Source organism: Dipodomys ordii, unplaced genomic scaffold (genome assembly GCF_000151885.1).
Source record: "Dipodomys ordii isolate 6190 unplaced genomic scaffold, Dord_2.0 Scaffold30, whole genome shotgun sequence".
Lineage (NCBI taxonomy): Eukaryota > Metazoa > Chordata > Mammalia > Rodentia > Heteromyidae > Dipodomys > Dipodomys ordii.
The window spans coordinates 11,435,492-11,461,834 of record NW_012267246.1 but is presented as its reverse complement, the minus strand read 5'-3'; the positions used below and the strand labels follow the sequence as shown (position 1 = coordinate 11,461,834).

Here is a 26,343-nt window from a genome sequence, read left to right as displayed (position 1 = left end):
AAGTTCAGACCCAGTGGTACTGTGAGGATAATCTATTAGGAAATTAAATAATAAATAAATAAATAAAATTTAAATATGTTGGGATTTTAGCAGGTTTATTGCATAACATAATTTACAGGCCATGAGCTTACTTATATGGGAGGAAATAGTATGATGTGGCAATTAAAAGAGAGCTTATAAACCAGGTGCTGGTGGCTAACCCCTGTAATCCTCAGGAGACTGAGATCTGAGAATTGAAGTTCAAAGCCAGCTCAGGCAGAAAAGTTTAACTACTTTCAGTTAAACAGCAAAAAGGAAGCGGGACTGGAAATTGAGTAGCTAGAATTACAGTGGTAGAGCACCAGCTTTGAATGGAAAAAGCCAAGTGAGAGCTCAAGGCCTTGAGTTCAAGCCCTAGTACTAGCCAGGAAAAAAAAAAAAGAAAAAAATAGATTCTAAAATCAGGCGATATTAAAATCCCAACTCTGCTGCTTAATCCTAGGGAAATGGCCTCTCTTCTCATAGGTTCCCTTTGTTTACAGATTGGGGATAATGGTAGTGATTGATGGGAAGTGATGGGTAAATAATTTCTTGTACTCAAAACACTGAGCCAAGTGCACTAGTTGTACTCTGTAAGTATCAGCTCTGCCATACTTTCCTTTCATCTTTCAAGAGTTTGCCACAAAGAAATTGACATTTCTCTGCTAGATCCCTTGGCTAGTTTTTGACTTTATATATTTATAGAGATATATAGATATATCTGTGTGTGTGTGTGTGTGTGTGTGTGTGTATCATGTGCTTATTGTAATGGAGTGAAACTCAACACAAAGAAAATAATAGACAAGAATTCAAGTCAATCTTTCATTGACAGTAGGTACCTAGTTATTTCCAGTTTAAATGTATTACAGCATTGTTATCTGGGACAGTGGCTCAGCCAATCAGGGGAGAGCAGAGGCCCGCCCCACCAACATGAGTTGCTGCTGGAAAAAGTCCGCCAGAGCTAAGAGCTGACAACGCAGCTTTCACCAACACTTTAAAAATAGTCCTGGCTTTTCCCCTTCAGAACCAGGCCTTCTCCAGAGCCTGCCAGGATCAGTCATACAAGCAGCAGGTGTGGGAGAAAGGGGAAGAGGTGGTTCCCAGCCTATTTTCTTTCTAATAAAAATAGACTAGTTCCTCAAAGCTCTTGTTGGCATTTAAGACACAATACCAAGGGGATAGAGGCTTGGTAGAGTGCCTGTCTAGCAAGTGTAAGTCCTGAGTTCAGTCCCTAGTGCCCCAAAAGAAAAAAAAATAAAGAAACAAGCAAGCAGCAATACCAAGAGAGACAAGGGGCAGTCTTTAAGGTGAGAGAAAATTCAAATGTAAGTCAGCATTGACATAATAAATTGGGGTGATTCGTTAGTGTGTGTGCCAGTCCTGGGGCTTGAACTCAAGGCCTGGCTGCAAGTCCTGGGCTTTGTACTTAAGGCTATTACTGTACCCTTTGACTCATAGCTCCACTTCCAGCTTTTTTTTGGTTAATTGGAGATAAGTCTCATAGACTTTCCTGTCCAGGCTGTCTTAGAACTCTGATCCTCAGACCTCAGCCTCCTGAGTAGCTGGGATTACAGGTCTGAGCCAGCAGGAATGAGCCTTCTTACTAAATTGGTCAACTTAAAACAAATCATCTCTACTGAGATGGACATCTTTTTTTTTCCTGCCAAGGGCAATTGGAATATAACATCATTACAGGCCATAGGGAATGATCGATACAGGCAGATGGTCAAAGACAGCTGACAGAAAGCTCAGTATCTGCTCTGTCATGTACCAAATAGTTCACTGGCCTTATTGGGCTGTGGGCTGACAATGTGTTAGCAATCGCTAGCTAAATAGAAGAAAACTCCACTGGAATCATCTTCAATCTTGTTTATGTTATGGGAGGGAAGAAAGGAGGGAGAGATGGAAGAAGGAAAAGGAGGAAGGAAGAGAAGGAAGGAGATAGGGAAGGATGAAGGAAGGGAGGAGAGACAGAGGGAAGCAGGCAGGGAGGGAAAGGAGGGGAAGGAAGAAGAGGAAAGGGATAGGGAAAGGAGTCCATTTATCCTTAACACTCTGTTCCTCATTTGAGTTGGAAGCTTAGAGAAATAAAGAATTAAAATAAGACAAGTGGGTGCACATCAGGAATCCAAGCACTCCGGATGCCTAAGCAGGAGAATCTGGAGTTCCAAGCTAGCCTGAGCTATGTATCAAGACCCTATTTCAAAACACAAAGTAAGACATCAATAGATGCACTGAGTTTATAAGACAAAGCAGAAGCATTCCAGAGAGAAAAGAAGAAGAAATAGGACAGAAGAATGGTTCTGAAAGTTTTTCTTCAAGAGGAGATTTCTCCTAAGTAGACTATATATTTGCGCCAAGCCCATTGTATGACAGCGGATTAGGTATGCAGTTAAGGAGAAGGTTAGGTTTTAAGTTCAAACACTGGACACAGGCCAAAGGGAAAGAACTGGTCCTAGTGACAATTTTGAGACTCTTCCATGAAATGAGAGCTATGCTATTATCATGTATTTTAAAGCAGTGTTCAGATTTGAGGCTGGGAAAGTGTGGTTTCCCTTGAAGTAGTTAACATAAGCCACATTTCTGCACATAGTCTGAGTTGTAATTGACTGAGTTAGGTTGCCTTAAAACAGGCAAGCAGGGCAAGCTTGTCAGGTCAATAAACACAAAAGGAGGGAATACATCTTCAATTGAAGTCAGGCACCCTTGGCACCTGTAATCCTAGCTAATCAGGAGGCTGAGATCTAAGGATCAAGTTTCAAAGACAGCCTGGGCAGAAAAAAAAAATCTCTTGAGACGTTCATCTCCAGCTGACCAGTAAAATGCTGGAAGTGGAGGTGTGGCTCAAGTGGTAATCAGACTGTGTTTACTTATATGAATATTGATAAACCTTGAGAGACCTTCAAGCATTTAAAGTGGTTCAGGTGGTATTTCCATAACCCTGGAGTTTCAATGGTGCAGGACAAGAAGGAATAATGCCCGAGTTTTCAGTGTGAATGAAGGATTCGGGTTTGGACTCTGACAATGGGCTAGAGAAGAGTCTTGAGCGCCCCCCTCCCCAACCCCCATGGAGATGGGAGAACTCTGAACTACACTGGGTATCAGAGGAATCAGGGGACCCTCCTCTTCAGTTTATGCTCTGTCACACGCTGATACAGGGACAGATCTTATACAGTACAGCCTGACTTGTTTTTAGACATGGCTAGAAAGAGAAATGGTTACCTCTACTCTTTAGGGAAAATGGCCAGTCCACGCATGGCAGGTGGGGCCATCAGGCTGAGCTCATCCCAACTGGCCCTGTCCAGGAGCCTCTCTTCCACCTAGCTGTCCAGGAAGCTATTCCAAGTTGTGTAGCCATGACATGCAACTTAACCCCCTACTTCATGCTCCTAAATTTTATCTTTTGTGAATGCATTAATTGATCTTTTGAATAAAGCAAATTTCAAGAGAGTAAGAAAGGAAGTGTAGAGTTTCTGGATTTGAGGGGAAGGCTGGCATGGGCCCATCAGTGCCATTGTATGACCTTGCTTCTAACTTTACAGTCAGAGACGCAGCACATGTAGAAGCTAGCCTGAAAGCCTAGCTACTCAGGATGCTAAGATCTGAGAATCACAGTTTGAAGCCAGCCTGTGCAAAGAAAGTCCAAGCGACTCTTATGTCCAATTAACAGCAAAAATCTGGAATTGGAGGTATAGCTCTACTGGTAGAGCTCCAGCCTCTTAAGCAAAAGAGTTGAGTGAAAGCATATGGTTCTGAGTTCAAGCCCCAGTACACACACACACACACACACACACACACATACCCTGCACACACACAAAAAGGAATATCACTGCTAAAAGCACATTTCATGATCAGCCCATTGTGTTTATGGTGCTATTCTTTTTCTTCATGGTAGTGGAATTGAGGCGGAAAGAAAGAGAAGTATCTCTAATGGTCTCTTGTGGGAAACGGAGCCCGATGACTTGGGCGTGACACATCCAGGATAAAAGTGCAAGGAACTGTAAAGCTGAAGCGGTCTCCAGGCCCTGTCTCCCCAATCCTGCAAAACTCCGTATGTTATTTCTTCTGCAGAGCTAGATCAGGCTGGGGGCCATCACAGCTTGCCCCACTGGCTGCATTTTCTGCTTTGTGCTCCTTAGCAACAAGATTCTGTTTGTTCAACCTTTGTTATTTCTACCTGATGGGCAGTAGTACAGCTCCTAAAAAATGACATAAAAATCAAGATATTTTCTTAGGCTGGATCTTTTTTTCCTCGTAATTTATAAGTGTCTTCAGTATCTTTCAGCTTCCTGTTCATGATTCAATTTTCCAATTCATTGTGCATGCACATACACACACACATACACACTCACACAATGAAATTAAATGGCTTGATGGGAAATATTTCATGATAACTATCTTGTGCTGAACAAAGATAAAATGTTATTGAGTATGGCATTATTGATCATGTCAAGTGCTAGTTTTAAATTTCAATAGGCGGATTAAATACAATTTTAAATGATCAATTAGAGCAATCATTTTACCAGCCTTTTAAAATAGATAATAGACATAAAACTGATTCTGTATTATTTTATTTATTCCTAGTAAGCAAGGAGGCATTCTTTTTACTTTAAATTTTTTTTTTTATTTTAGTTGACCTTATGAGTGTCCATCTCAACATTCAGTTGAAATCAGAAATAGCAGATCTATTTTTAGAGTGACTGCTGGGCTGTCATGCTATCATTTAAGAAAAGTCAGTAATTTTTTTTGGAGCCGATGTCAGACTGTGACACTGGTTAGAATATGGGAAAGAATGACACCCAGCAGTGGCTCAGGGCTGAGAAAGCCATGGGACACCAGCCATAGCCTCCAGTCACCCTGCTTTGCAACCATAGCCCTTCAACAGCGTCTCTGTTGCAATCTGCCATGGCCCAAACAAGTCCTCTAATGTAGTCATTAATAATAACAGGACTTTCCTGCCAGCCACCCACCGGCCTTGCACTTCACAATAATTCGTTTAATCCTTCTTCCACCAATTGCCCAGCAAAAAGCCAGAAGTGGATGTGTGGCTTATGAGGTAGAGTGTGCTAGTCTTAAGCAGTAAAGCTAAGGGACAGTGTGCAGCCCTGAGTTTGAGCCCCAGGAACAACACACAGACACACACACACACACACACACACACACACACACACACAAGATCAATAGCTAATTAAAGACAGAATCCAGATAGCATGACCAAAATGAACCATTTTTTAGAGTATATAAATCTAGATGATCATACTGTGTGGTCCAAACTAGAACACTTGAGGGAACGTGGATATTAGAGAATATTCCAGAACAGCAAGCTTCTGTTTCGATCGGGGCTATACAAGACAGAGGACTTGTGGTGATGTGACTTAGAGCTACCCGAAGGGGAAGTTTTGGGGTACTCCTTGTAGAAACGACATACCTTGTGATGTGATTTGGGATGGAAATAATTCTGGGTGGAAGAGAGTATATTCAGGGTGTGCTTTCTAGCTGGACTCCTTTCTCGGGGAATAGATCCACGGACCAGTTCCCCTCCCATCTTTTCTCCAGCTGCAGCAGCCCCACCCTGGGACACCTCCTTTGTCTCCCTGTGACTTAAGCTGCAGTAATTGCTGAGTTGTTCGGAAGAGACAGGGTGGCTCCATTGGCTCCAGGCAGCTGGCGCATGTCCGTGGTCTGGTGAGGCTCTTTGCTGATTGCTGCTGTCTTGTAGTTGCTCCGCTCAGCTGCTGACTGGTCCGCTGGAATCAAGTACCACGAAGAGTCCATCCACTCTGCTTACATCAGTGTCATCCAGAGCAGCAAGCACTACATCTACATCGAAGTAAGTTCTCGTGTGAACTCCTGTGGGACCGCTCATCACCCAGAGGCTGCCGGCTCCCCCTCACAGGGCTGCCATATTATCGTGTGCAGAATTCATAAGATAACGAGTGCTGATTCAGATGGCCTGAATTTTGACCTTCCACTGTACCTCAAGCCTACCCTGCATCGTCATTAATACTAGATAGCTAGACATTAGGGGCTCACGCCTGCAATCCTTGCTACTTGGGAGGCTGAGATCTGTATCGAGTTTCAAGACCAGTCTAGACAGAAAAGTCCATGAGCCTTTTATCTCCAATTAGCTAGCAAAAAGCCAACAGTGGAGATGTGGCTCAAGTGGTAGAGGACCAGCCTTGAGCAAAAAGCCAATGGTCAGTGCTCAGTACATACACACACACACACACACACACACACACACACACACATACCTCTAGTGGGAGTTTCCCAAATCTTTTCTAGCAATATTGCTGGGATAGTCTGTGCCAGAAGCACCCCAACCTAAGATGTGCACGCTTTGGTTTGGCTCTGGCTGGAGAGTTGAGCCTGTGCCATTCCCTTAGGAGAGCATACACAGGGTAGGTAGCTAATAGGGAAGCCTCTCTGCTTGAGAGAGGCAGAAGAATGAATGCACGGGACAATATGAAAAAGGAAATAGTGAGACTGCTCAAAAACCAGAGAGTAGGGTCTTTGACCCAGGGTGAGCCATCACTCCTTAGAAAGCCTTTACAAGCGGGGCACCAGCAGCTCGTGCCTGTAATCCTGTCTACTCAGGAAGCTGACATCACAGCTTGAAGCCAGCCTGAGCAAGAAAGTCTGTGAGACTTATCTCCAAAAATAACCAGCAAATGTCCAGAGTGGGGACTGTGGCTCCAGTGGTAAGAGTACCAGCCTTGAGTGTAAAAAACTAAAGAACAATGCCCAGGCCCTGGGTTCAAGCTATAATATTATCACACACAAAATAAAAGGGGGGGGAACCTCTTTTCAGTTCCCAGACTTTGAGTGTGAGAAAATCTGGGAACACCGAGTTTAGTTTGAAAACTTTAATTGCCCATCAAAGTAGACGTAAAAATAGCACTCAGAGCACTTGAAAACTCCTGAGAAAAATAAAGGATGGTGACAGCAGAAGATGGAAACCAGACCCATCTCTTTATTCCCCTGCTCTCTTCCCATTGAAGAAGAAAAGTGTTTAGAGCAAGATAGATTTCACGGGGGAGACCCATCCTAGCCCCAGATTCCCCCCCCCCGGCTCCTGACAGTCTCCCCTCCATGCCGTGGCAGCTGATTGCAGGCCCGCTGGGAGGATGGAGCTTTAATTCTCAGGCCTGGAGAAGGAGAACACTGATGAATGATACTAGCAGCCCAGAGTCATGTGCTAAACCTGACAAGATCACACAGTAGATACAGGCACTGGGAATGGGCCGTGAATGCTGCATAAAGCCTTGCCTTTGGTACCACTATTCGTGTTAACTTTGGCATCTTCCAATGGCATCTGGCTCACCTGTTTTTATTAGCATCAATACCAGGTTTTTTTTAGTGGTCCTGAGATTTGAACTAAGGGCTTTACACTTGCCAGGTGAGTGCTTTACCACTGAGCCATACCTCTAGTCATTTCTTGTACTGTTTATTGTTGAGATGGGGTCTCATTTTCTGCCTAGGAATGTCCCTGGACTGTAATACTCCCATTTGTGGCTTCCTGCCATGGCTTGTATGATAGGGGACCACCACCATGTCCAGCTTCTTTCTGCTGAGATAGATTCTCACAGACTTTTAGGCCCAGGCTGGCTTCAAAATTCTGTCCTCCAGAGCTGGGCAGGTAGCTCAGTGATAGAGTGTTTGCCTTGCATGCATGAGGCCTGGGTTCGATTCCTCAGCATCACATGAGCAGAAAAAGCCAGACATGGCGCTGTGGCTCAAGTGGTAGAGCACTAGCCTTGAGCTGAAGAGCTGAGGGACAGCGCCCAGGCCCAGAGTTCAGGCCCCACAATGAACAAAATAAATAAATAAATACAGGCATAGTCCTGTAATTTCTGGTTGACCTGTAAGCATCCTACTCTCAGACTCCCGTATAACAACAGACGTGCCACTGTGCTGAGCTGCAGCTTGAGAAGGCTGGCCTCAAACTGTAATCCTCCCAACTTCAGCCTCCAACATAGCTAGGATTATAGACACAAGAAGTGATTTACTATGAGATATAATGCTTCCCAATTGAGCTTTTTTGTTTTTTTTTTTTTGGTCAGTCTTGGGGCCTGAACTCTGGGCCTGGGTGCTGTCCCTCAGCTCTTCAGCTCAAGGCTAGCGCTCTACCACTTGAGCCACAGCACCACTTCCAGCTTTTTTCTGCTTATGTGGTGCTGAGAAATTGAACTCAGGGCTTCATGCATGCAAGGCAAGTACTCTACCACTGAGCCACCTTCCCAGCCCCAATTGAGCTATTTTAGTCATAAATATGTACACAATATGTGAATGGTAAAAAATGTATTTGGAGATGTGCTTTTTTCAAAAAAAAATTTAGAACTTGGCATCATGAAGTAATCTCTCAGTTGACGAAGAGTCTATGAATGGCTAATGACTTAGAAAAGCAGGAGGCTGGGTGCTGGTAGCTCATGCTTATAATTCTAGATACTGAGGAGGTTGAGATCTGAGGATTGTGGCTCAAAGCCAGCTTAGGCAGCAAGAAGCCAGAAGTGGAACTGTGGCTCAAATGGTAGAACACCAGCCTTGAGCAAAAAAGCCAGATAAAAACACAAAGCACTGATTTTGAGTCCCAGTACCAACACATACACATACACAGCCCACACACTCCACACGCACATGCAATCCAGAGTCAGATGTTCTAGTGTTCACTTTCCTGACACATTTCAGGGTAAGGCAATTTTATTAGCAATGTAGGTTTTTTGATGTTGCTGTTACTTAGCAGTTTCTTCTGATACACCACTAAGGAAAGAGAGCCTTACAGGATTGTGCTGTGATTTCTTTGTAGAACCAGTTTTTCATAAGCTGCGCTGATGACAAGGTTGTCTTCAACAAGGTGGGCGACGCCATTGTCCAGAGGATCCTGAAAGCTCACAGGTACCATTTTGGCTTTGGTGTAAACTTTTGGATAACGATCTTGCTGCAGATATTTTTATTGGCCAGTGAGAGAACAAGGTGAACCCTCATTCCCTGGGAGGCAGTAAGGGTGCTCAGCCAGTGTTAGGTTATGGACTGGTTTCATCTAAGTCCATTTGCTGAGAATGTTGGAGTCCATTGTGGTGGGATTGATTTTTCCAGGGCACCAGTTTTCTGCCAGTCTCTTTCCCACGCCGGAGGTTTGTGGTTTGATTTATTTAATGGCAGATAGTAAACTACGTCATTTATAAACAAAGCAAAGTAGATATCATTATTATTTTTGTCATGGGTTATATTTAAATTCTTATTTCCGGCAGTCTTAATTTTTTAGCCCATGAGATTATGAGTGTGTGCTCGTGTGTGTGTGTGTGTGTGTGTGTGTGTGTGTGTGTGTGTGTGCTCTAGTTATAGGGCTTGAACCTAGGACCTAGGCACTGTCCTTGGGCTTCTTTTGCTTGAGGCCAATGCTCTACCACTTGAGCCACAGCTCCAATTCTGTTTCTTCATGGCCATTAATTGGAGATAAGAGTCTCACAGACTTCCCTGCCCAAGCTGGCTTTGAATCGTGATCCTCAGTTCTCAGCCTCCTGAGTAGTTGGGATTACAAGCATGAGGCACTGACATCCAACTTCATGAGATTACTTTTTAAATAATACTTTTATTGAGATGAACTTCACAGCCTATGCAATCTCCCTCTTAAACTGAATACTTCAATGATTTTCAGTGAATCTCTTATTCAGGCACCCCAGAAAGAAAGCCTATCCCCATGAGCAGTCACACCCTGGTCCCTCCTTCCTGGAGCCAGCCCTCAGCAACCATTAGTCCAAATTCCTTTTCTGTCAGTGTTGATCTGGGCATTTCATATACCTGGACTCATGCCATATGGATCACTTATAACTGTAGTTTTCAAGACACAGTATTTTCTTTTTCTTTTTTGGGGTCCAGTCATGGGGCCTGAACTCTGGGCCTGGGCACTGTCCTCAAGGCTAGCGCTCTACCACTTGAGCCACAGCGCCACTTCCGGCTTTTTTTTTCTGCTTATGTGGTGCTGAGGAATCAAACCCAGGGCCTCAGGCATGCAAGGCAAGTGCTCTACCACTGAGCCACCTTCCCAGCCCAAGACACAGTATTTTCAAGGCTCATCTGTTACTATTTGTTTTTCATTGCCACATAATATTCTATTATGTGAATATGCCACACTTTATTTACGTATTCATCAGCTGGTGAATGTTCAGTTTGTTTCTGCTTTGGGGCTATTATGAATAATGTTGCTATAAACAGTCTATACTGGTTTTTATGCAGATGTCTTACTGTGTTTGCAGAGGTGGAATTACAGCTCATAGGTCTTTCTGTTTAACCTGTGGAGGAGCTGTCAGGGCCCCTTCCAAAACACTCACACCATTTTACAGTCCTACAGTGTGCGGAAGTGTTCTCTGTACGATTGCTAATTAATTTCATCATTGCCACTGAACAAGGTGTGAAGTGGTATTTTACTGTGACCTTTTTATTGAATTTCCCTATTGACCAAATGATACTGGCTATCATTTAGTGTGCTTATTGGCCATTTGTGTATCATCCATGAAGAAAAATCTGTTCAAATACTTTGCCCATTTTTTTTCATTGAGTTCTTGCTTTTTGTTTAATTTTGTATTTTGTTTAATTCAGAAGATTGTACAAAGGGGTTACAATTTCACATGTCCCTCTTAAGTTTCCAGTGCTTCCTGTTCAGAGTCCCTCCCTCCGCCATCCTCCTTCCTGTCTGATCCCTTCTCCAGGCTCATTTCATTTCCCACTTCCTTTATCACATGTGCACATTGAGTATTCGGGCTATATATGTCCTATTCTCTTTTCCATTCATCCACACACACCCCCACTGCTACTCTTCTTACCATCATGTTCAATTTCTTGATGCTCATTTTGTTAAACTCTTAATTGTTTAAAAGGTTTGCTCCATGGAGATTCACTCCTGTATATGCTGCACTTACTAGCTGGTGCTTTACCAGTTGAGCCACCCCTACAGAATAGCTTTTTGCTGCTTATTTTGGAGATGTCTCTTGGACCTTCTTCTCCAGGACTGGCTTCAAGCCACAATTTTCCAGATCTCAGTTTCCTAAGCAGTTAAGATTACAAGCATGAGCCACTAATGCTTGGCTATTCATCTACTTTTTAAAGAAAGTTACTGTGGGATCTGTTCCTGAAATGACTTAATAACAGCCTTGTTTACAGTTAGGAATGTATGAATGCATAGAGATTTCTTATATCCTTTCCAGTCTCTCAGTTCTGGCTGCCAGTTCTACAGTGCAGTTCATGTGGACCTTACATCATTGAATTATCCTCTCGCGAACTCTTCCATTTCATTGATACATGCTTACTTGCTTTATTTATGAAGCACAGTTAGCAAAAAAGAGGAAAAAAATGTGATCTTCAATTAGGTCCCAAACATACATTAAGGAGACAAAGGAATTCAGTGGATTGAACCATGAGGGGTACTTTTGGAACTGTGATCAGCTAATAGGTAGAGTAGGATGAACTTGAACTTCATCTCCTTTCTCAGTCCCTGACAATAAATGGTAAGATCTGGATTTATGTGTTTGAAAGGCAGAAAGAACATGCATCTTCTCCACATGAATTTGTCTCTCAAAATCCAGAGTTATGCTAGGTGCTGGTGGCTCACACCTGCTATTCTAGCTACTCAGGCAGATAGGATCTGAGGATGGTGGTTTGAAGCCAGCCCAGGCAGGAAAGTTTGTGAAATTCTTATTTCCACCTATCTACCAAAAAAAGGCAGCAGTGGAGTTATGGTTCGTGTGGTAGGGTTCTAGCCTTATAAAAGCTAAGGGACAGTGTCCAGGTCCTGAGTTGATTCCTCAGGACTTGCATTAAAAAAAATAAAATCCAGAGTTCCTATAAAATCCTAGTATTTTAGGACAGGAGCTTTGAGGTAGTTTACAATGAAACATTTCCCAGGGATCTCATGAGCTGCTCCTGGAAATGACAGGGTGCATGACAAAATTGTGGTAAGGTAGCATCTGTCCCACATCCCACCTCCTGCATGGAGGCTCACAGGCCACGCTGAGTGCTCTGACAGTTTCAAGCTACTCTGTTCCCATGTTCGACATGGGACATGAGTACATCACATTTCATTGAGAGACCAAGGCTCAATTTCTCTGTTCCCAATGGTAGGTGTATCTCACTTGCCTTGGATGCTCCTGATTCCTGGAAACAAACATATTCTATTCTGTCCTTTACTCTATATCCCACACCATTCTTCCTCTCCATGGTAATAGCAACTGAATTTTTCTTCTTAATAACTTGAAATCTGAGCCAGGTTCTGGTGACTTAATGCCTGTCATCCTAGCTACTCAGGATGCTGAGATATGAGAAGCTCAGTTCAAAGCTATGGTGGGCACAAAAAAATCATGAGACTACCTAGTCTCCAGTTAACCAGCAAAATGCCAAGAGTGAAAGTGTGGCTAAAGTGTTAGGGTGCCAGCCTTAAGTGAAAATGCCAAAGAAGAGCTAAAGGCCTTGAGTTCAATTCCCAGTACCAGCAGTGCACACATACACAAATAACTTGAAATTGTGAGCTGATATTCGTAGACAAAGTCCAGGCTAAGTTACAAAGCTCACCTAGGAAGCTGCCTACAGCCACATACCTCCTGTTCACTAACGAGGGCCATGACATGCCACCCCCGAACTCAGGGCTCAGTTCCTTCACAGGCATCTCTGTTCTCAACCCATCTGAGTGAGACTCACAACATCCCTGCCAAAGTCACATTCTTAGCAACAAGGGTAATTGAACTGTTGGACAAAACAGAATCCAGAATAAAGCAAATGGAGGGAAAGGAGAGTCAGGAATGAGCCAGACCTGACCAAGGAATGCCAGCCCTGGTCCAGACCCCTCCTACCACCTAGAGCTCTGGGCCTTTAAACTGCCTCCACCCTCCACTGGCCACGCACCTTGTCTTCTCTATTGCTGGAACCCCACCTTCCATGCTTCTAAGCACTTGCCTTCCCCACTTCATGGCTTTCTAGTTCCTTCTCAAGAGCTGGGATTCTCTAGAATCTCTTGACATAAGGTCTCTAGATTCACAAGGTAGCCATGGCGGGGGGGGGTGTGCCTGGGACCCTCAAATCTGTCTCTGGGGGTGTAGGGTGTAGGCATGTCTACAGGTTAGGACAACAGGGTTCTGAGGGGGGAAGGAGATTTGGAGGTGGAGAAATGAACTGTGATTATCAGCCTGTGCAATCCTAGCCCAACTCCCTAGCTCCTAGTAGGATAAGGTGCAAGAAAAGGTGGGGTTCGTATGCTCACAGAGTGGAGTTTTTCCGCCCCAGGCCCAAATTTCAGGACCCAAGTTAGATCTGACCACTTGCCCCCTAATGCCAAATAAAGAGACATGGTGATGGACAGAAAAAGGAGATTGGTAACACAGCAACCATGAAAGAATAAACTTCAACACATCCTAAGAATACTAGAGAATAGTGGATCATTTTCCCTTTCTCCACGTAGTCTTAATCCTGGGGTGTATCTAGGCATGCTGAGGGACTGCAACACAGGAAGATTTAAGGCTGTGGCCTGAGAGTGGCCAGTTACTTTGCCAGGAACTGATCTGGGTGATAGATTAGCCAGATTATATATTAGGGGCTGCCAGAGCACTGTGATATGTATTCATTCTAGCCTGAGGGGTGTGTGGGGTGGGGTGGGGGGGAATGTGTGAAGGAGGCTGGCACCATCCCTTTCCATTGTAATCGATCTCACCAGCCAATGGCTTGGAATAATTTAGGCCACGCCCACACTCTTAGTTGCCTAGCACCTCCTTGGATTCCACTCTGGCTCACAGGACCAACAGCTGTAGGAGACAGACTTAGTTAATGGTACTTGTTGGAACCACGGTGATTAAGGTGATTGCAGAGGTTCTGGGACTGTGCCCCCACTTTACCAGTCCCATTCCCAAATGTCAGAAGAAACAAGATGGAAAAATTTGGCTGCCACCAAGAAAGGTCTGCAAGAATAGCAGTCAGGGAATTGTCCTGGTGGTCCCCCAGGAGTGAAGAAAAAAAGAAGCAGTGTTATCTGGAGACCAACACTGGGGGCACTGAGCCAGAGGTACCCCTCCTCTTGCCATGGTCATAACTGCTAGTGTGACCTGCTGCATATGTAATGTATGTAATCACTAAGAAGCTATCACTTAAAATCCATGATGGTGATGAAGACCCTCAAGTCAGGGCTAAGACCATGACTTTTCCATCAACCTGGAGCCTGGATCAACTATATCCACATGTCAGTGGTCTTGTGCCTGAGCACAGGAGGAAGAGGATCAAAAAGAGGGGGAGGAGGCAGGAAAAGGAGGAGGAGGAGGAAAAAGGAGGAGGAGGAAAAAATAGAGCAGGAGGAAGAGGCAGAAGAAAAAGAGGAGGAAGAAAAAAGGAAGAGGAAGAAGAGAGGGAGAAGGCAGAAGAAGAAAGAGGAGGGGGGAGGAGGCAGAAGAAGGAAGAAAAAGAGGAGTAGGCAGAAAAAGAGGGAGAAAGGAAGAGAAGGAGGAGAAGGGGAGAAATAGGAAGCAGAAGAAAGGGAAGGAGGAAGCAGAAGAAGGAGAAAGGAAGAGGAGGAGGAGGAAGAGGAAGATCAGAAGGAAGACGAGCAGTCCTTGGAGTTAGTGGTTGTCCAGTGATGTGACAGTCAAAGCCTGGAGAAGAAGGGCTGGGGCTCTGTTTCACCTCAATCCCTTTACCCAAATCGTTGCCGCCCTGTTTCTGCCATGCCAGTGCTTTCCCAGTCTCTGCCACCCTGTGTCTGCTACCCTAATTCTGCCACCCCCATCCCTACGACCCCAGTTCCTAACCAGGAGGGGGCAGAATGGGCACAGGAAGTCCCCTCCAGTGGGTTCTTGTCCTGTTACAGGTATATTGGTGTGGGGCACCTAGGTGATCTTCTCTTGGTTCTCATAATTGGCCAGGGGGACTAAGTGGAGGCCCTACTGGGCAGAACCTGCTAGGAGGGGACTCAGTCCAGGGACTTCATCCGGCCACTGGTTTCCAGGGAAGGAATGGACCCGGTGATGGTTACTGCAAAAGAGAAAATTCTTTACAAAGGAATGGTATAGATTTAGATTAGTATGTTATAATATTCATAATCTGAATTTTATCATTGCAGTACATAATAAAATAATGGCATAGGCTCATATTTTTCTTTATGGAGTAGAATTGATTTATGAAAGGAAGTCATGTGATTGTATTAGTGATGTTCAGTATATCCATGAGTCTGCATTTGTTAAAATACATTTTGTCTACCAGCAATGGTGAGGCTGACTGTTTGTATGTTCATCCATCACAGTGGAGATGATGTGATCAAGCAGAAGAAAACCCAAAACAAGGAGAGATGATTAAAACTGAAAGCTAGAAGGGTCAGTGTAAGGGCTAAAGCAAAAGGCCAGTGGTAAGGGCCAGGTGCTGGTAGCTCATGTCTGTAATCCTATAGCTATTCAGGAGACTGAGATCTGAGGATCACGGTTCCCTGTCAGGAAAGTCTATGAGATTCTTTTTAGCCACCAAAAAGCCAGAAGTAGAGCTGTGGCTTAAGTGGTAGAGAGCAAGCCTTGAGCAACAAAGCTTAGACACAATGCTTAGGCCCTGAGGTCAAGCCCCAGGACTGGCACAGAGAGAGAGAGACAGAGACAGAGACAGAGCAATACACACAATAGAATTTGGGAGGAATGGGAGAGGTTTTTAAAAAATTATAATGTCAATTAAAAATATTTTTACAGGGCTGGGAAGGTGGCTCAGTGGTAGAGCGCTTGCCTTGCATGCTCAAGGCCCTGGGTTGGTTTCTCAGCACCACATAAGCAAAAAGAAAAAAGCCGGAAGTGGCGCTGTGGCTCAAGTGGTAGAGCGCTAGCCTTGAGCTGAAGAGCTGAGGGACAGCGCCCAGGCCCAGAGTTCAGGCCCCACGACTGGATGCAAAAAAAAATATAAATAAATAAAATAAAGGAAAGTTTAAAAAAATATTTTTACATTACATGTGACTACATTTCATGCTATATGATTATATATTTCCAGCCCTGATTATATATTTATTAGTTGGCATTCTTCAAAATGCATTTCACTCTATACTAGTGGTAGTGATTTTATTGTTTATATGTTAAAAGTCCATAGTGGGCATAAAGAGGTAATTAAACAGAATAAGGTTAAAAGTAAAAAAAGAAGATATTACTAAATTAGAAAAAAAGAATGTGAGTAGTCAAAATACAGATATATTGCAATGATAAAATAGATACCAAATGTAGTTCTTAAGTGAAATTCCAAAATAAAAATAAAATGCAGAATTACAGAGAGAGAGAATACCTGTAACATAGGAAATGGTACAATGATTTTTCATTGAAACATGTTGAAGTGATATATGTTGAATATTTTGGGTTGAACAAAACATCAAATTCATTCTTCCTGGTTCTGTATAACTTCCTAAAAGAAGCTTTTAGAAACCGTTAAATTGCATGTGTCAGGGAAAATCAAACCCTAATTCTTAACAGAAGAAGGTCTGGCAAGGTCACCAGTTCTTATCCACAACCTAGAGCCCATGATGTGGCTTCCTTACTGAGCTAAGAACAGCCAGGGAGTGACCATTGAAAACAACAGGTCAGGGATGGACACATGGCTCAGCTGGTAGAGCACTAGCCAGTGAAGGAAGGAAGGAAGGAAGGAAGGAAGGAAGGAAGGAAGGAAGGAAGGAAGGAAGGAAGAAAAGCAAGCAAGCAGCATGTTGCTCTGATAACTAAAACTGTCTCCCAACCACCCTAGCACCTGCCTTTCTTCATTCAAATGTCACAGGAGCCCATGAGAAGAAATCATCAGCTGTTTCTGTTTTGTACTATGCTGGAATCAGCCAAGAGATAAGAGTTGGACCAGATGACTGGAGGGGTGTATGTGTGTGGGGGTGTGTGTGGGTGTGGGTGTGGGTGTGAATGTTTCAGCATTCTGTGGTACACTTGGCTTTTGAAGATGACTGTGGTTCTTTGCTTGTGCAAACAATGTGTAAAAGTTTTCTGCTTTTGTAGAGATTTCTTAAATGAGAGCATGTATTTCACACTGTTAACAACCAAAACTTGATCCTTTAATAAAAACAGTTGGCCAGGTGCTGGTGGCTCACACCTGTAATCTAGCTATTCAGGAACATGAGCTAGAAAGTTTGTAAGATTGTTATATCCAGTTAAACACCAAAAATGCCAGAAGTAAAGCCATGGCTCAAGTGGTAGAGTGCCAGCCTTGAGAAAAAAGCTAAGAAACAGTACCCAGGCCCTGAGTTCAAGCCTGATCTCAGCGTGTGAGTGCACATGCACACACACAAGCAAACACACACACACTCATACCACTACTAAGCTGTATTGAAATAAGTGATTTAAAAACTTGTTGAGAGCTTTCATAATCTTTCCAAGTATGGAGTTACTACAGTTCATCTATACGGGGAGACAGGAGGATATCCAGTATAAACTCTCAAATTACTGGGGGGGGCAGATGTTTGGAGACTGGGGCTAGCTCCAGCCCTGTTATTCACAAGTATGTGGAATTTTGAGTATATCATTTGTTTTTCTGATTGTCCTATCAGCAAAGGGAACAGAGTCACATATATGATTGCATGTGGGAGCAATTTGTACATTATAAAGCACCCATTAGTGCAAGAAATTATCAGAGTTTCAGGCTATTCTACATCTGGAAACATTCTCCACCTTGAAGATGCAAGCAAAGATAAATCAGAATTAATACCTGTGATAGAAACAAATGTTTTCATTAGAAAGATATATAACAGTCCTTGTTTTAAAATCATTAGACATCACAGAGTAAGAGACACTTTAAAAACAAAACACTGAAAGTTGGGCCTGGTTGCTCATGCCTGTAATCCTGGATATTTAGGAGGTTGAGATTGGGAAGATTGAGGTTTGGAGCTAATCTTGGCAAAAAGAATTGTGAGACACCCCCCGCCCCACAACTGATCGCTGGGTGTGGTGGAGCACTCCCATCATCTTGGCCACATAGGAAGCTGAGGTAAAAAGGATCACGGGTTACAGGCCAGGCTAGCCTGGGAAAAAATTTCAAGATAATACTGAATATGTAGGTGTGCATATATCATCCTGAATACAATAAGAAGCATGAATAGGAAGAGCCAGGTACAGGCCAACCAGGACAAAAAGGGAGATCCTATGGCAAAAATAACCAGAGCCAAAAAGGTCTGGGGTGTGGCTCAAGCAGTGAGTGCCGGCCTGCCTAGCTAATTAGAAGCCCTGAGTTCTGCCAGGCACCTGTGGCTCACTCTTTTAATCCTAGCTACTCAGGAGGCTGAGATCTGAGGATCACGGTTCAAAGCCAACCCAGGCAAGAAAAGTTCATGAGACGCTTAGACTCAGAAAACCAGAAGTGGCGCTGTGTCTCAAGTGGTAAAGTGATCGCCTTTAGCTGAAGAGCTGAGGGACAGCACCCAGGCCCAGAGTTTAAGCCGTGCTACCTACAAAAAAAAGGAACCCCGAGTTCTGTCTTTAGTCCTGTCACTCTCCAAAAGAAGCTAGAGAAAAGAAAGCAAAGCTTTAGTTGCAGAAACCTGTCTAGGGGCATCCTGCCTGAGCTATCGCAGGTTCTGAATCAATGCTTCTGCTATTGACGGCACCAGGTATTCTGAAGTTCAGTTGTGATTTAACTGATGCACTACTTCCTTTGTTCTTAGAAGATATACAGGCTTTCTAATGGGCACTGCTAGTTGCTTTGGATTGCTGTTTCGGTTGGTTGTTGGCTGGTTTAGCTGGTAATGGAGTTTGGCTCAGGGTCCCGCACTGGGTGCACAAGCACTCTACCACTTGAGTCACACCTTTGTCCCTCTTGTGTTTTATTTTTTTGAAGTAGTCATTTGATTTTAATTTTTTTCTTGTTGTTACATTTTAATTTTTCTATTATAAAGGTGATGTACAAAGGGGTGACAGTTACATAAATTGGGACAGTGTCATCTTTTTGGACAGTGTCATCCCTTCCCTGCTCTCTTCCAAGTTTTTCCCTCCAAACCCACCTGCATATTGTATAGTTCATTGAAAAATGTAGTGTCCCGTGAGTACCATTTTCCCCTTTTGTACCTCCACAGGACAAAAACAGCAAAAAAAGAGAAAAGCCTCTCATTTCCATTTCCTGAAGTTCCATTTCCTTAAATATTATTTTATCTGATCCGATGCACACACAAAAATGGTTTGAGATGAAAACCACATCTATATCCTATAATTCTCAGATTCTATAATTTTGGACAAAGCTGAAAAGCCATGCCACGCACATTGCAGAAGCCCTGCCTTAAAAGACATTCAAAATACAGTTGTTATAAAAAGCAGAACAAACATGTTCACTACGCCAATTGCTAGCTTCATGGTTTTCTTGTGGGACATCTTCCAAAAGCACTATGAAATTCCTGGAAAAGAGGTTACCCTAGGACACAGGCAATAACAGATTGTGGCAGGAGACATTTTGACTGAGATCATTTAATTGCTTTTATGCTGTTCCAAAAAATATACAACTGGTCATCTCAGCAGATAGATGTAAAATTAGAACAGGTCAGGCAAGCCCTGGCAGAGGCAGGAAGTGAGCGGGTGGGGACAGGAGGAGGGGAGGGAGGGGGGAGGTGCGAGGAAGGGAGGAGAAGAGGAAGGTACCCACAGATGAATGAAGAGTGGCCAGGCCAAACTGGGGATGGTTTAGTAGTCTTATTTGGGGGCCTGGAGGGGCTGCCTGTCAAAGCTTATCTAGTCCCAGCGGGGAGTATTAAACCACCCCATCTCTCTTGCATTTGAAAGCTGGCAATTTTCAGAAGATAAATGTAGTATGTAGTATTGGTTTTTTGTGCACAATATGTAATGCGCCATAACCTGTAGACAGTCCCCACGTATGTGTAAGAGACAAAACAGGATTAGCTAGAGCTGACGCTGCTATGCACTGCAGTGATTTTAGCCAGCTTCTTCACAGACAGAGCTGAAGCCCAGCAAGATTGATTGCACGTTAAGAGATTACCCAAACACAAAATAAAAAGGGTTATGTCTAAGCCCCAGAACCATTGCTGCCCGGGCACGAAGTCCCCTCCACCAAAGACTCCACAGCCCAGTGGCAACAATTCCCTTTCTCACCATCTGACAGGACCCTTGGTATGTCTGCCAGATCACAGGAGGAAATATGACTCAAAAATAATAAAGTGTCTCAGCACTCAAGAAGCACGTTGAGCTTCTCGGGTTTGCATATAGTCTCGGGAGACTACATTGTAAGCATGCCTACTTCTCCGTCTGCCTTCTTGCTGTAATGTGAGGGATGCAGGGGTGGGGAGAAGGGAGGTAGGAGTGAGGAGGACAGAGGCAGGGGTGAGCTGGAGGGGGCTCAGGGGTAAAAGAGGAAAACGTGCAAGGAGGAAGATACAGAAAGAAGAGGTGACCACCAGGCTGCCCCATTTCCAAGGGGGACTGCTACCTGTATTCAAAGGTGCAAGGGGAACTACAGCAATCCCCAAACTTGGGGGGAGGTACCTCAATTGTCCGTTGAACTGTCACTTTTCCTAGGGCAATCTGCACACAGTCCTCAGGCCCAGACCCCCCCCAGGACCCAACCTCTTCCAGATGTTAGACCCTTGGGCTCAGCTCAGCCCCGCATCTGCAGGCCGCATGGGGACCTCGTTGGCATCTCCTTTGCTGGCTGTGGGCTCTGTTTTGCCCCTCTTTGGGCTGCTGGACCACACCCTCCATCTTCTCCAGGCCTCACCTGGAACCAGACTCAGATACCCCTCCCATGTAAGGGGAGGAGGGATCCCACTTTCCCTGGAAATCTGCGAGCCCTGAGGCTGGATGCACACTTCCTCCCACTCCTTTATACTTCAGGTCTCCGGGCTCAATCCAGTCCCTCTCTGAAAGCTGGCATGTGTGCTCTGTCCTTTAGGAGGGGTTGCAGGAGCTCCCAGAGCTCTGGCTACAGGGTAGTGACATGCTTTTTTATTTCCTGATATTAGCCGCCACATTTGTATTGTGTTATAATTATAACTTTTTGCCCCTTGAACTTGGTTTGAATGAACTAAGGGCTTGCTTTCTTAGCAGGTGCTCTACCACTTGAACCACACCTTTAGCCCAATGTTTTTTGCTATTTGAAGATAAGAGTCTTTTGGACCTTATTGTCTGGATTGGCATGGAGTGGTGACCCTCCAGATCTCAGATCCCCGAGAAGCAAGGATGCGTGGGCCTGTACCATCATCACCCACTTGTGTCAGGGGCCATTTTAAGCATGGAACCAGAAATACTTTGCTGCTGAGCTGTCCCTGTGGTCATTTTGAGTATCTCTGAGCGGATTACTCTCCTGAATGCTGTATCATAATCCAGTTCATTATCTGTTACTTGACATTTCCAACTTTCAGCTTATGCATAAAATTGTCCTAAGAGTTAAACAGATTTTCAAAGAAAAATCCACTGTAACACAGAGTCCCGAGAAGTCAATCTTACAAAGTAGCTTTGAACTCAGGTGATGGAGTGACTGACTGCCTGGTTGATAAGTAGTTACTCATAGATTTCTGCCTACCGGCTCTTGTCTTGTTTCGGGTTATTTTTTAAAAAATTATTTCGTGTGTGTGTGTGTGTGTGTGTGTGTGTGTGTGTGTGTGTGACTGTGGGCATCCCTATGTCGGGAGTTGAACTCATAGATTTCTGCCTACCGGCTCTTGTCTTGTTTCAGGTTATTTTTTAAAAAATTATTTCGTGTGTGTGTGTGTGTGACTGTGGGCATCCCTATGTCGGGAGTTGAACTCAGAGCCTCAAAGTCTCACTCAACTTCCTTGCTCACCACTTGCACTCTACCAATTGAGCCTTACCCTCCTGCCTGATATTTTGCTGGTTAATTGGAGATGCATCTCATAGACTTCTTTACTTGGGCAGGCTTGATCCTCCATCCCCAGATCTCAGCCTCCTAAGTTAAACAAGGATTACAGACATGAGTGACCAGTGCCTGGCTTCTTGTTGTTTTTTCTTGTCTTCATGCTCTTAAGATCATAAGTAATCTTAAGATCATAAGTAATCAAACACATTGGGACCCAATCCTCTGATACCTGGTATTTGTTCAACTCCAGTGACAGGGGGATGCTGTATTTCCAGAGGAGACTACATCCTCCTCCCCCGACAGCTGGGATCATGTGGATTGGTTGAAGATGCTCAGACATTTTGCCACAGCGAATTTTCATTGGCTTCCATTCAACTGCAATTTTATGGCTTGAAATTCCAGGGCCCATTTCCAACAGCAGTGAAATTTAAGTCATTTCTGCTTATTTACTTAACACAGCTTAAGATGTTCATCATGCAGGGAATTGATGACACATCTTTTAAAAAGAAAAAAACTAAAAGAAAAGCCTGGATGTAGGGCTCAGAGAATCCCCCAAATAGGAAAATGCCAACATCATGAGTCTTAAAAACTATAATTTGCAAATATATTTTGTATGATTTTTTAAAATAGAACTTATCTCAACATTCTACATGAGGTATTCCTTTTGGAGTTACTTTTGCTTTCAAACAAACAAACAAACAAGGATAACCAGGTGGTTCATACTTGTAATCCTAGCTCCTCAGGAAGGTGAGATCTGGAGATTCATGGTTTGAAGCCAGCGAGGATAGAAAAGTTCTTGAGACTCTGTCTCCAATTAACCAGCCAAATGCTGGACTGGGGGTGTGGTTCAGGTGGTAGAGTGCCAGCTGTGAGTTAGAAAGCCAAGTGAAAGCTCCAAGCACTGAGTTGATGTCCTAGTACTAGCAAAAAGTAAAACAAATAAACATTGGTCACTCATAATTCTTACAGGGCTCCGAGTTCCCATTTGCAGCTGAAACCTCAGTTTTCTAGTCAGTGGTCACTTCTGTATAGGAAAAATATACTGAAGCCAGTGTGGGTGACTTAGGCCAGCATCTATCTGTCCATCTATCACCCATCCACCATAGCTATCTTATCTCTATACATACATGTATAGCATATATATGATACGTTGATATATATGATGTACATCTATAGATATATATATATATATATGTTGATATATCAGAGCAATTATTCCAAAATAGCAAAAATTATAAGGAGGGGGTTCATTGGGAATACAGAGTTGTTGAGAGGTGCCTTCTGATCAAAGTTTGTGCTCTCCTTTACATGGGAAGATGATTCTAGAAAGGGGGGGGTGGAAACTAAATGAGGTCAGTTCTTAAAAGTCTGTGAGTTCATTTGGACTTTTGAGGCTGGCTATGGGAAAATAACTATGCTTTCTGCTCTTTGCCATTGTTTTGTTTCCCATCGAGTTTGCCTTTCTGTCTTACTCAGCAGAGAAAGTCTTTTCTTTCCAAGTCAAGTTAGGCTCGCCATCTAGTGATTAAGTCATGCCATTACAGCAACCTGCTTAGCAAGGCTAGTTTGTCAGCCCTGCCCCCTTGATCCTATCCTGCAATCACTCTCAATAAGGACAGGGACATTCAGGACAGGGACAGAGACCCATGGCAGCCCTGGACCCTCACAGTGGTACCAGTCCTTTTGCAAAAGGAAGAACTAGTTGTTCAGAAGAAAATGAGCCCTAAGATTAAGTATTATGGCTAGGCATCGGCGGCTTACACCAGTACCTACTCAGGCCGCTGAGATCTGAGGATTGTGGTTCAAAGCCAGCTTAGGCAAGAAAGTCTGTGACTTTTATCTCCAATTAACTACCAAAGAGCCGGATGTGGAGCTATGGCTCATGTGGCAGAGTGCTCACCTTGAAGGCAAAAGCTCAAGGTCTGCACCCAGGCCCTGAGCTTTTAAGCCCTAGGACCAGGGCATGTGCATGCACACACAGACATGCACACACATATGCACACATACACACACATACACAAAAAGTATTTTGAACAGCTAAAGCATAATTAGACTTGACTTGAAACTTTCTAGTAGTGTGTGTGTGTGTGTGTGTGTGTGTGTGTGTGTGTGTATGTGTGTGTGAGAGAGACATGGACCTCTCAGACATACTAGTAAGTATCCAGCACAATCATTTCTAGGCTGCCCCTTCTTCCGGTGTTGTCTTCTAAGTGGAGAACAAAGAGACTTTGGCGGGGTTCTCCATTGGAGGGGTATCTATCAGAAGGTAACTTTCAGAATTTCAGAAGACCTGTAGATCTAAAACAACACATTTTCTATTGCTATGTCATTAAATAGATGCCTTATTTTTTTTCAAAAAGTATTATGAATCAGTTGAGAGAGTGGGCCAAATAATATTAGGTAAGATGTTACTCAGCTGGGTGCCAATGGCTAACGCCTGCGATCCTAGCTACTCTGGGAGGCTGAGATCTGAGGATTGTGGTTTGAAGCCAGCCCAGTCAGAAAAGTCCATGAGACTCTAACCTCTAGTTACCAGAAAAAAAAAACAGACTAGAGATGTGTTCAAGTGTAGAGTACCATCTGTGAGCAAGCTCACAGTCCTGAGTTCAATCCCTATCACAGACAAAAAAATCACTCAATCTCTAAACTCATCTCAACTACTGGATGCGGTTTCTACAGGAGTGTTGTCTTTTTGAAGTAACGTTCTGTGCACCTGACTTTTGCAGGAAAGGCCAGAGATACCGGGTGTATGTTGTGATTCCCCTCCTGCCTGGGTTCGAAGGAGACATTTCAACTGGGGGAGGAAGTGCACTGCAGGCGATAATGCATTTCAACTACAGGTGCGTAAATACAGCGCGCCTGCCCTGAGCTGTCTGTCAGCCATGCATGGAAGCTGGCGAAGGGAACCTTGATGTTTCTGCACATTTATTCCAGGAAGCATTGAGCAATGGGTGTTCACCTTATTTTGTTTTTAAATCTTAGCTTGCTTCTTCATTGGGGAAATTCACACAAGCCAAACTTCATAAATAGTGGACTGAAGATCCATATAGGAATTAACATGTTAGGTCTGCCTTTATTTCTCATCTATATGCATATATATAATATTGATTAACATTATTTTGGAGCCACAAAGTCATAATAGAGGTTTACATCTTCTTTTTAGAAATGAAATGTCTAAAATGGCAAACACTGAGTGCATTTGGTAGCAAGTCTTCCAATAAGGATGGTAAAAACATAACTTCTATTAGAAAATGAAAAGTCCTATCTTGTAGAATTCTATTTGTCACCTACATCTTGGTTAAAATGTTTAGGGAACATGGCCTTATGATTGATATTCTAAGTATCTGCATCTCCAGCCAGATTCAGTAGCTCATGCCTGTAATCCGAGCCACTCAGGAGGCTGAGATTTGAGGATCTTAGTTTGCAACTAGCTGGGCAGAAAACTCCTCAAGACTTCATCTGCAATTAATCATCAAAATCTGAAAGTGGTGGTGTGGATCAAGTAGTAGAGTGTTGGCTTTGAACTAAAAGTCTGAGCAAGAGCTTGAGGCCCTGAGTTCAAACCCTGGTATTGGCACACACACACAAAAGAAATATGAATTTTCATATTCACTTAGGAAGGCACTTCTGGGTCCTAGGAGGCTTCAGACTTGTCCATTGTGAAAGTGCTGGGAGCAGGTAGCATAGAAGATGCTAGCAAAGCACCCTGACCTTTTTTCTCCCTGGTTCACTTACCTAAGAAAGAGCAGAAGGAAAAAAGTGAGTGGACAGGCCTGGATGAGAACCCGACTCCCAGCTTTCAGCTCTGCTGGACAGTTTCCTTGAATAACCCTTGTTTTGCAAATCACCTGTGATTTTTTTCACCTCTCTAATCAAACTCAAAGTGGGTGGTGACAGGTGCAAAGGACACTTCACTAAGAGATGCAGAGATGGGCTCAGGGCCTTCCTTAGTCAAACCAGGAAAGGCGATGGGTACTTTCCTGCTCTGGCCTCTTCCCAGAAGTGCCCTGCAAGAAGGCATAGGCTGACAGGAGGGGGGGAGGGGGGACGGGGACGACTCTGCGTGTGTGTGTGTGTGTGTGTGTGTGTGTGTGCGCGCATATGCGCGCGCATGCGTGTATGTGTGCATATGCATGAGTGAATGAATGCTGGTGCTTAAACTCAGGGCCTGGGAACTGTACCTTAGCTTTTTTGCTCAAGACTACCACTTGAGCCACAGCTCCACTTCCAGCTTTTTGCTGGTTAATGTGTGATAAGTGTCTTTTAGATTTCTCTCTCCAGGCTGGCTTTGAACTGGGAGCCTCAGATCACAGCCTTCTGAGTGGCACCTGGTGTGACAGAGAGGATTTTTTTTTAAACTCTCCCCATTTCTTGCTGATTTTTTTCAGGTTTAGATGTATTTACCTGCCAGAATTTCAACTAATAATTCTCCTCCCTATCACCAAGCCCCAGGGTAATTTTACTTAGGGCCAGCCTGAAAGTAATTTAGCTATTCTTTGATATATATATATATATATATATATATAT

The 26,343-nt window shown here is 43.8% G+C and overlaps 1 protein-coding gene across 1 annotated transcript in view; it reads left to right on the top strand.

Annotated features, from left to right (window-relative positions):
- Nucleotides 1–26,343, top strand: part of Pld1 (phospholipase D1, phosphatidylcholine-specific) — a 140,495-nt gene that overhangs the window by 96,420 nt on the left and 17,732 nt on the right. The window contains exons 18-20 of the mRNA XM_013016155.1: nt 5,738–5,848; nt 8,825–8,913; nt 24,543–24,656. Of these exons, the coding sequence (XP_012871609.1) occupies nt 5,738–5,848; nt 8,825–8,913; nt 24,543–24,656 (314 nt within the window). The remainder of the gene's footprint in view (nt 1–5,737; nt 5,849–8,824; nt 8,914–24,542; nt 24,657–26,343) is intronic.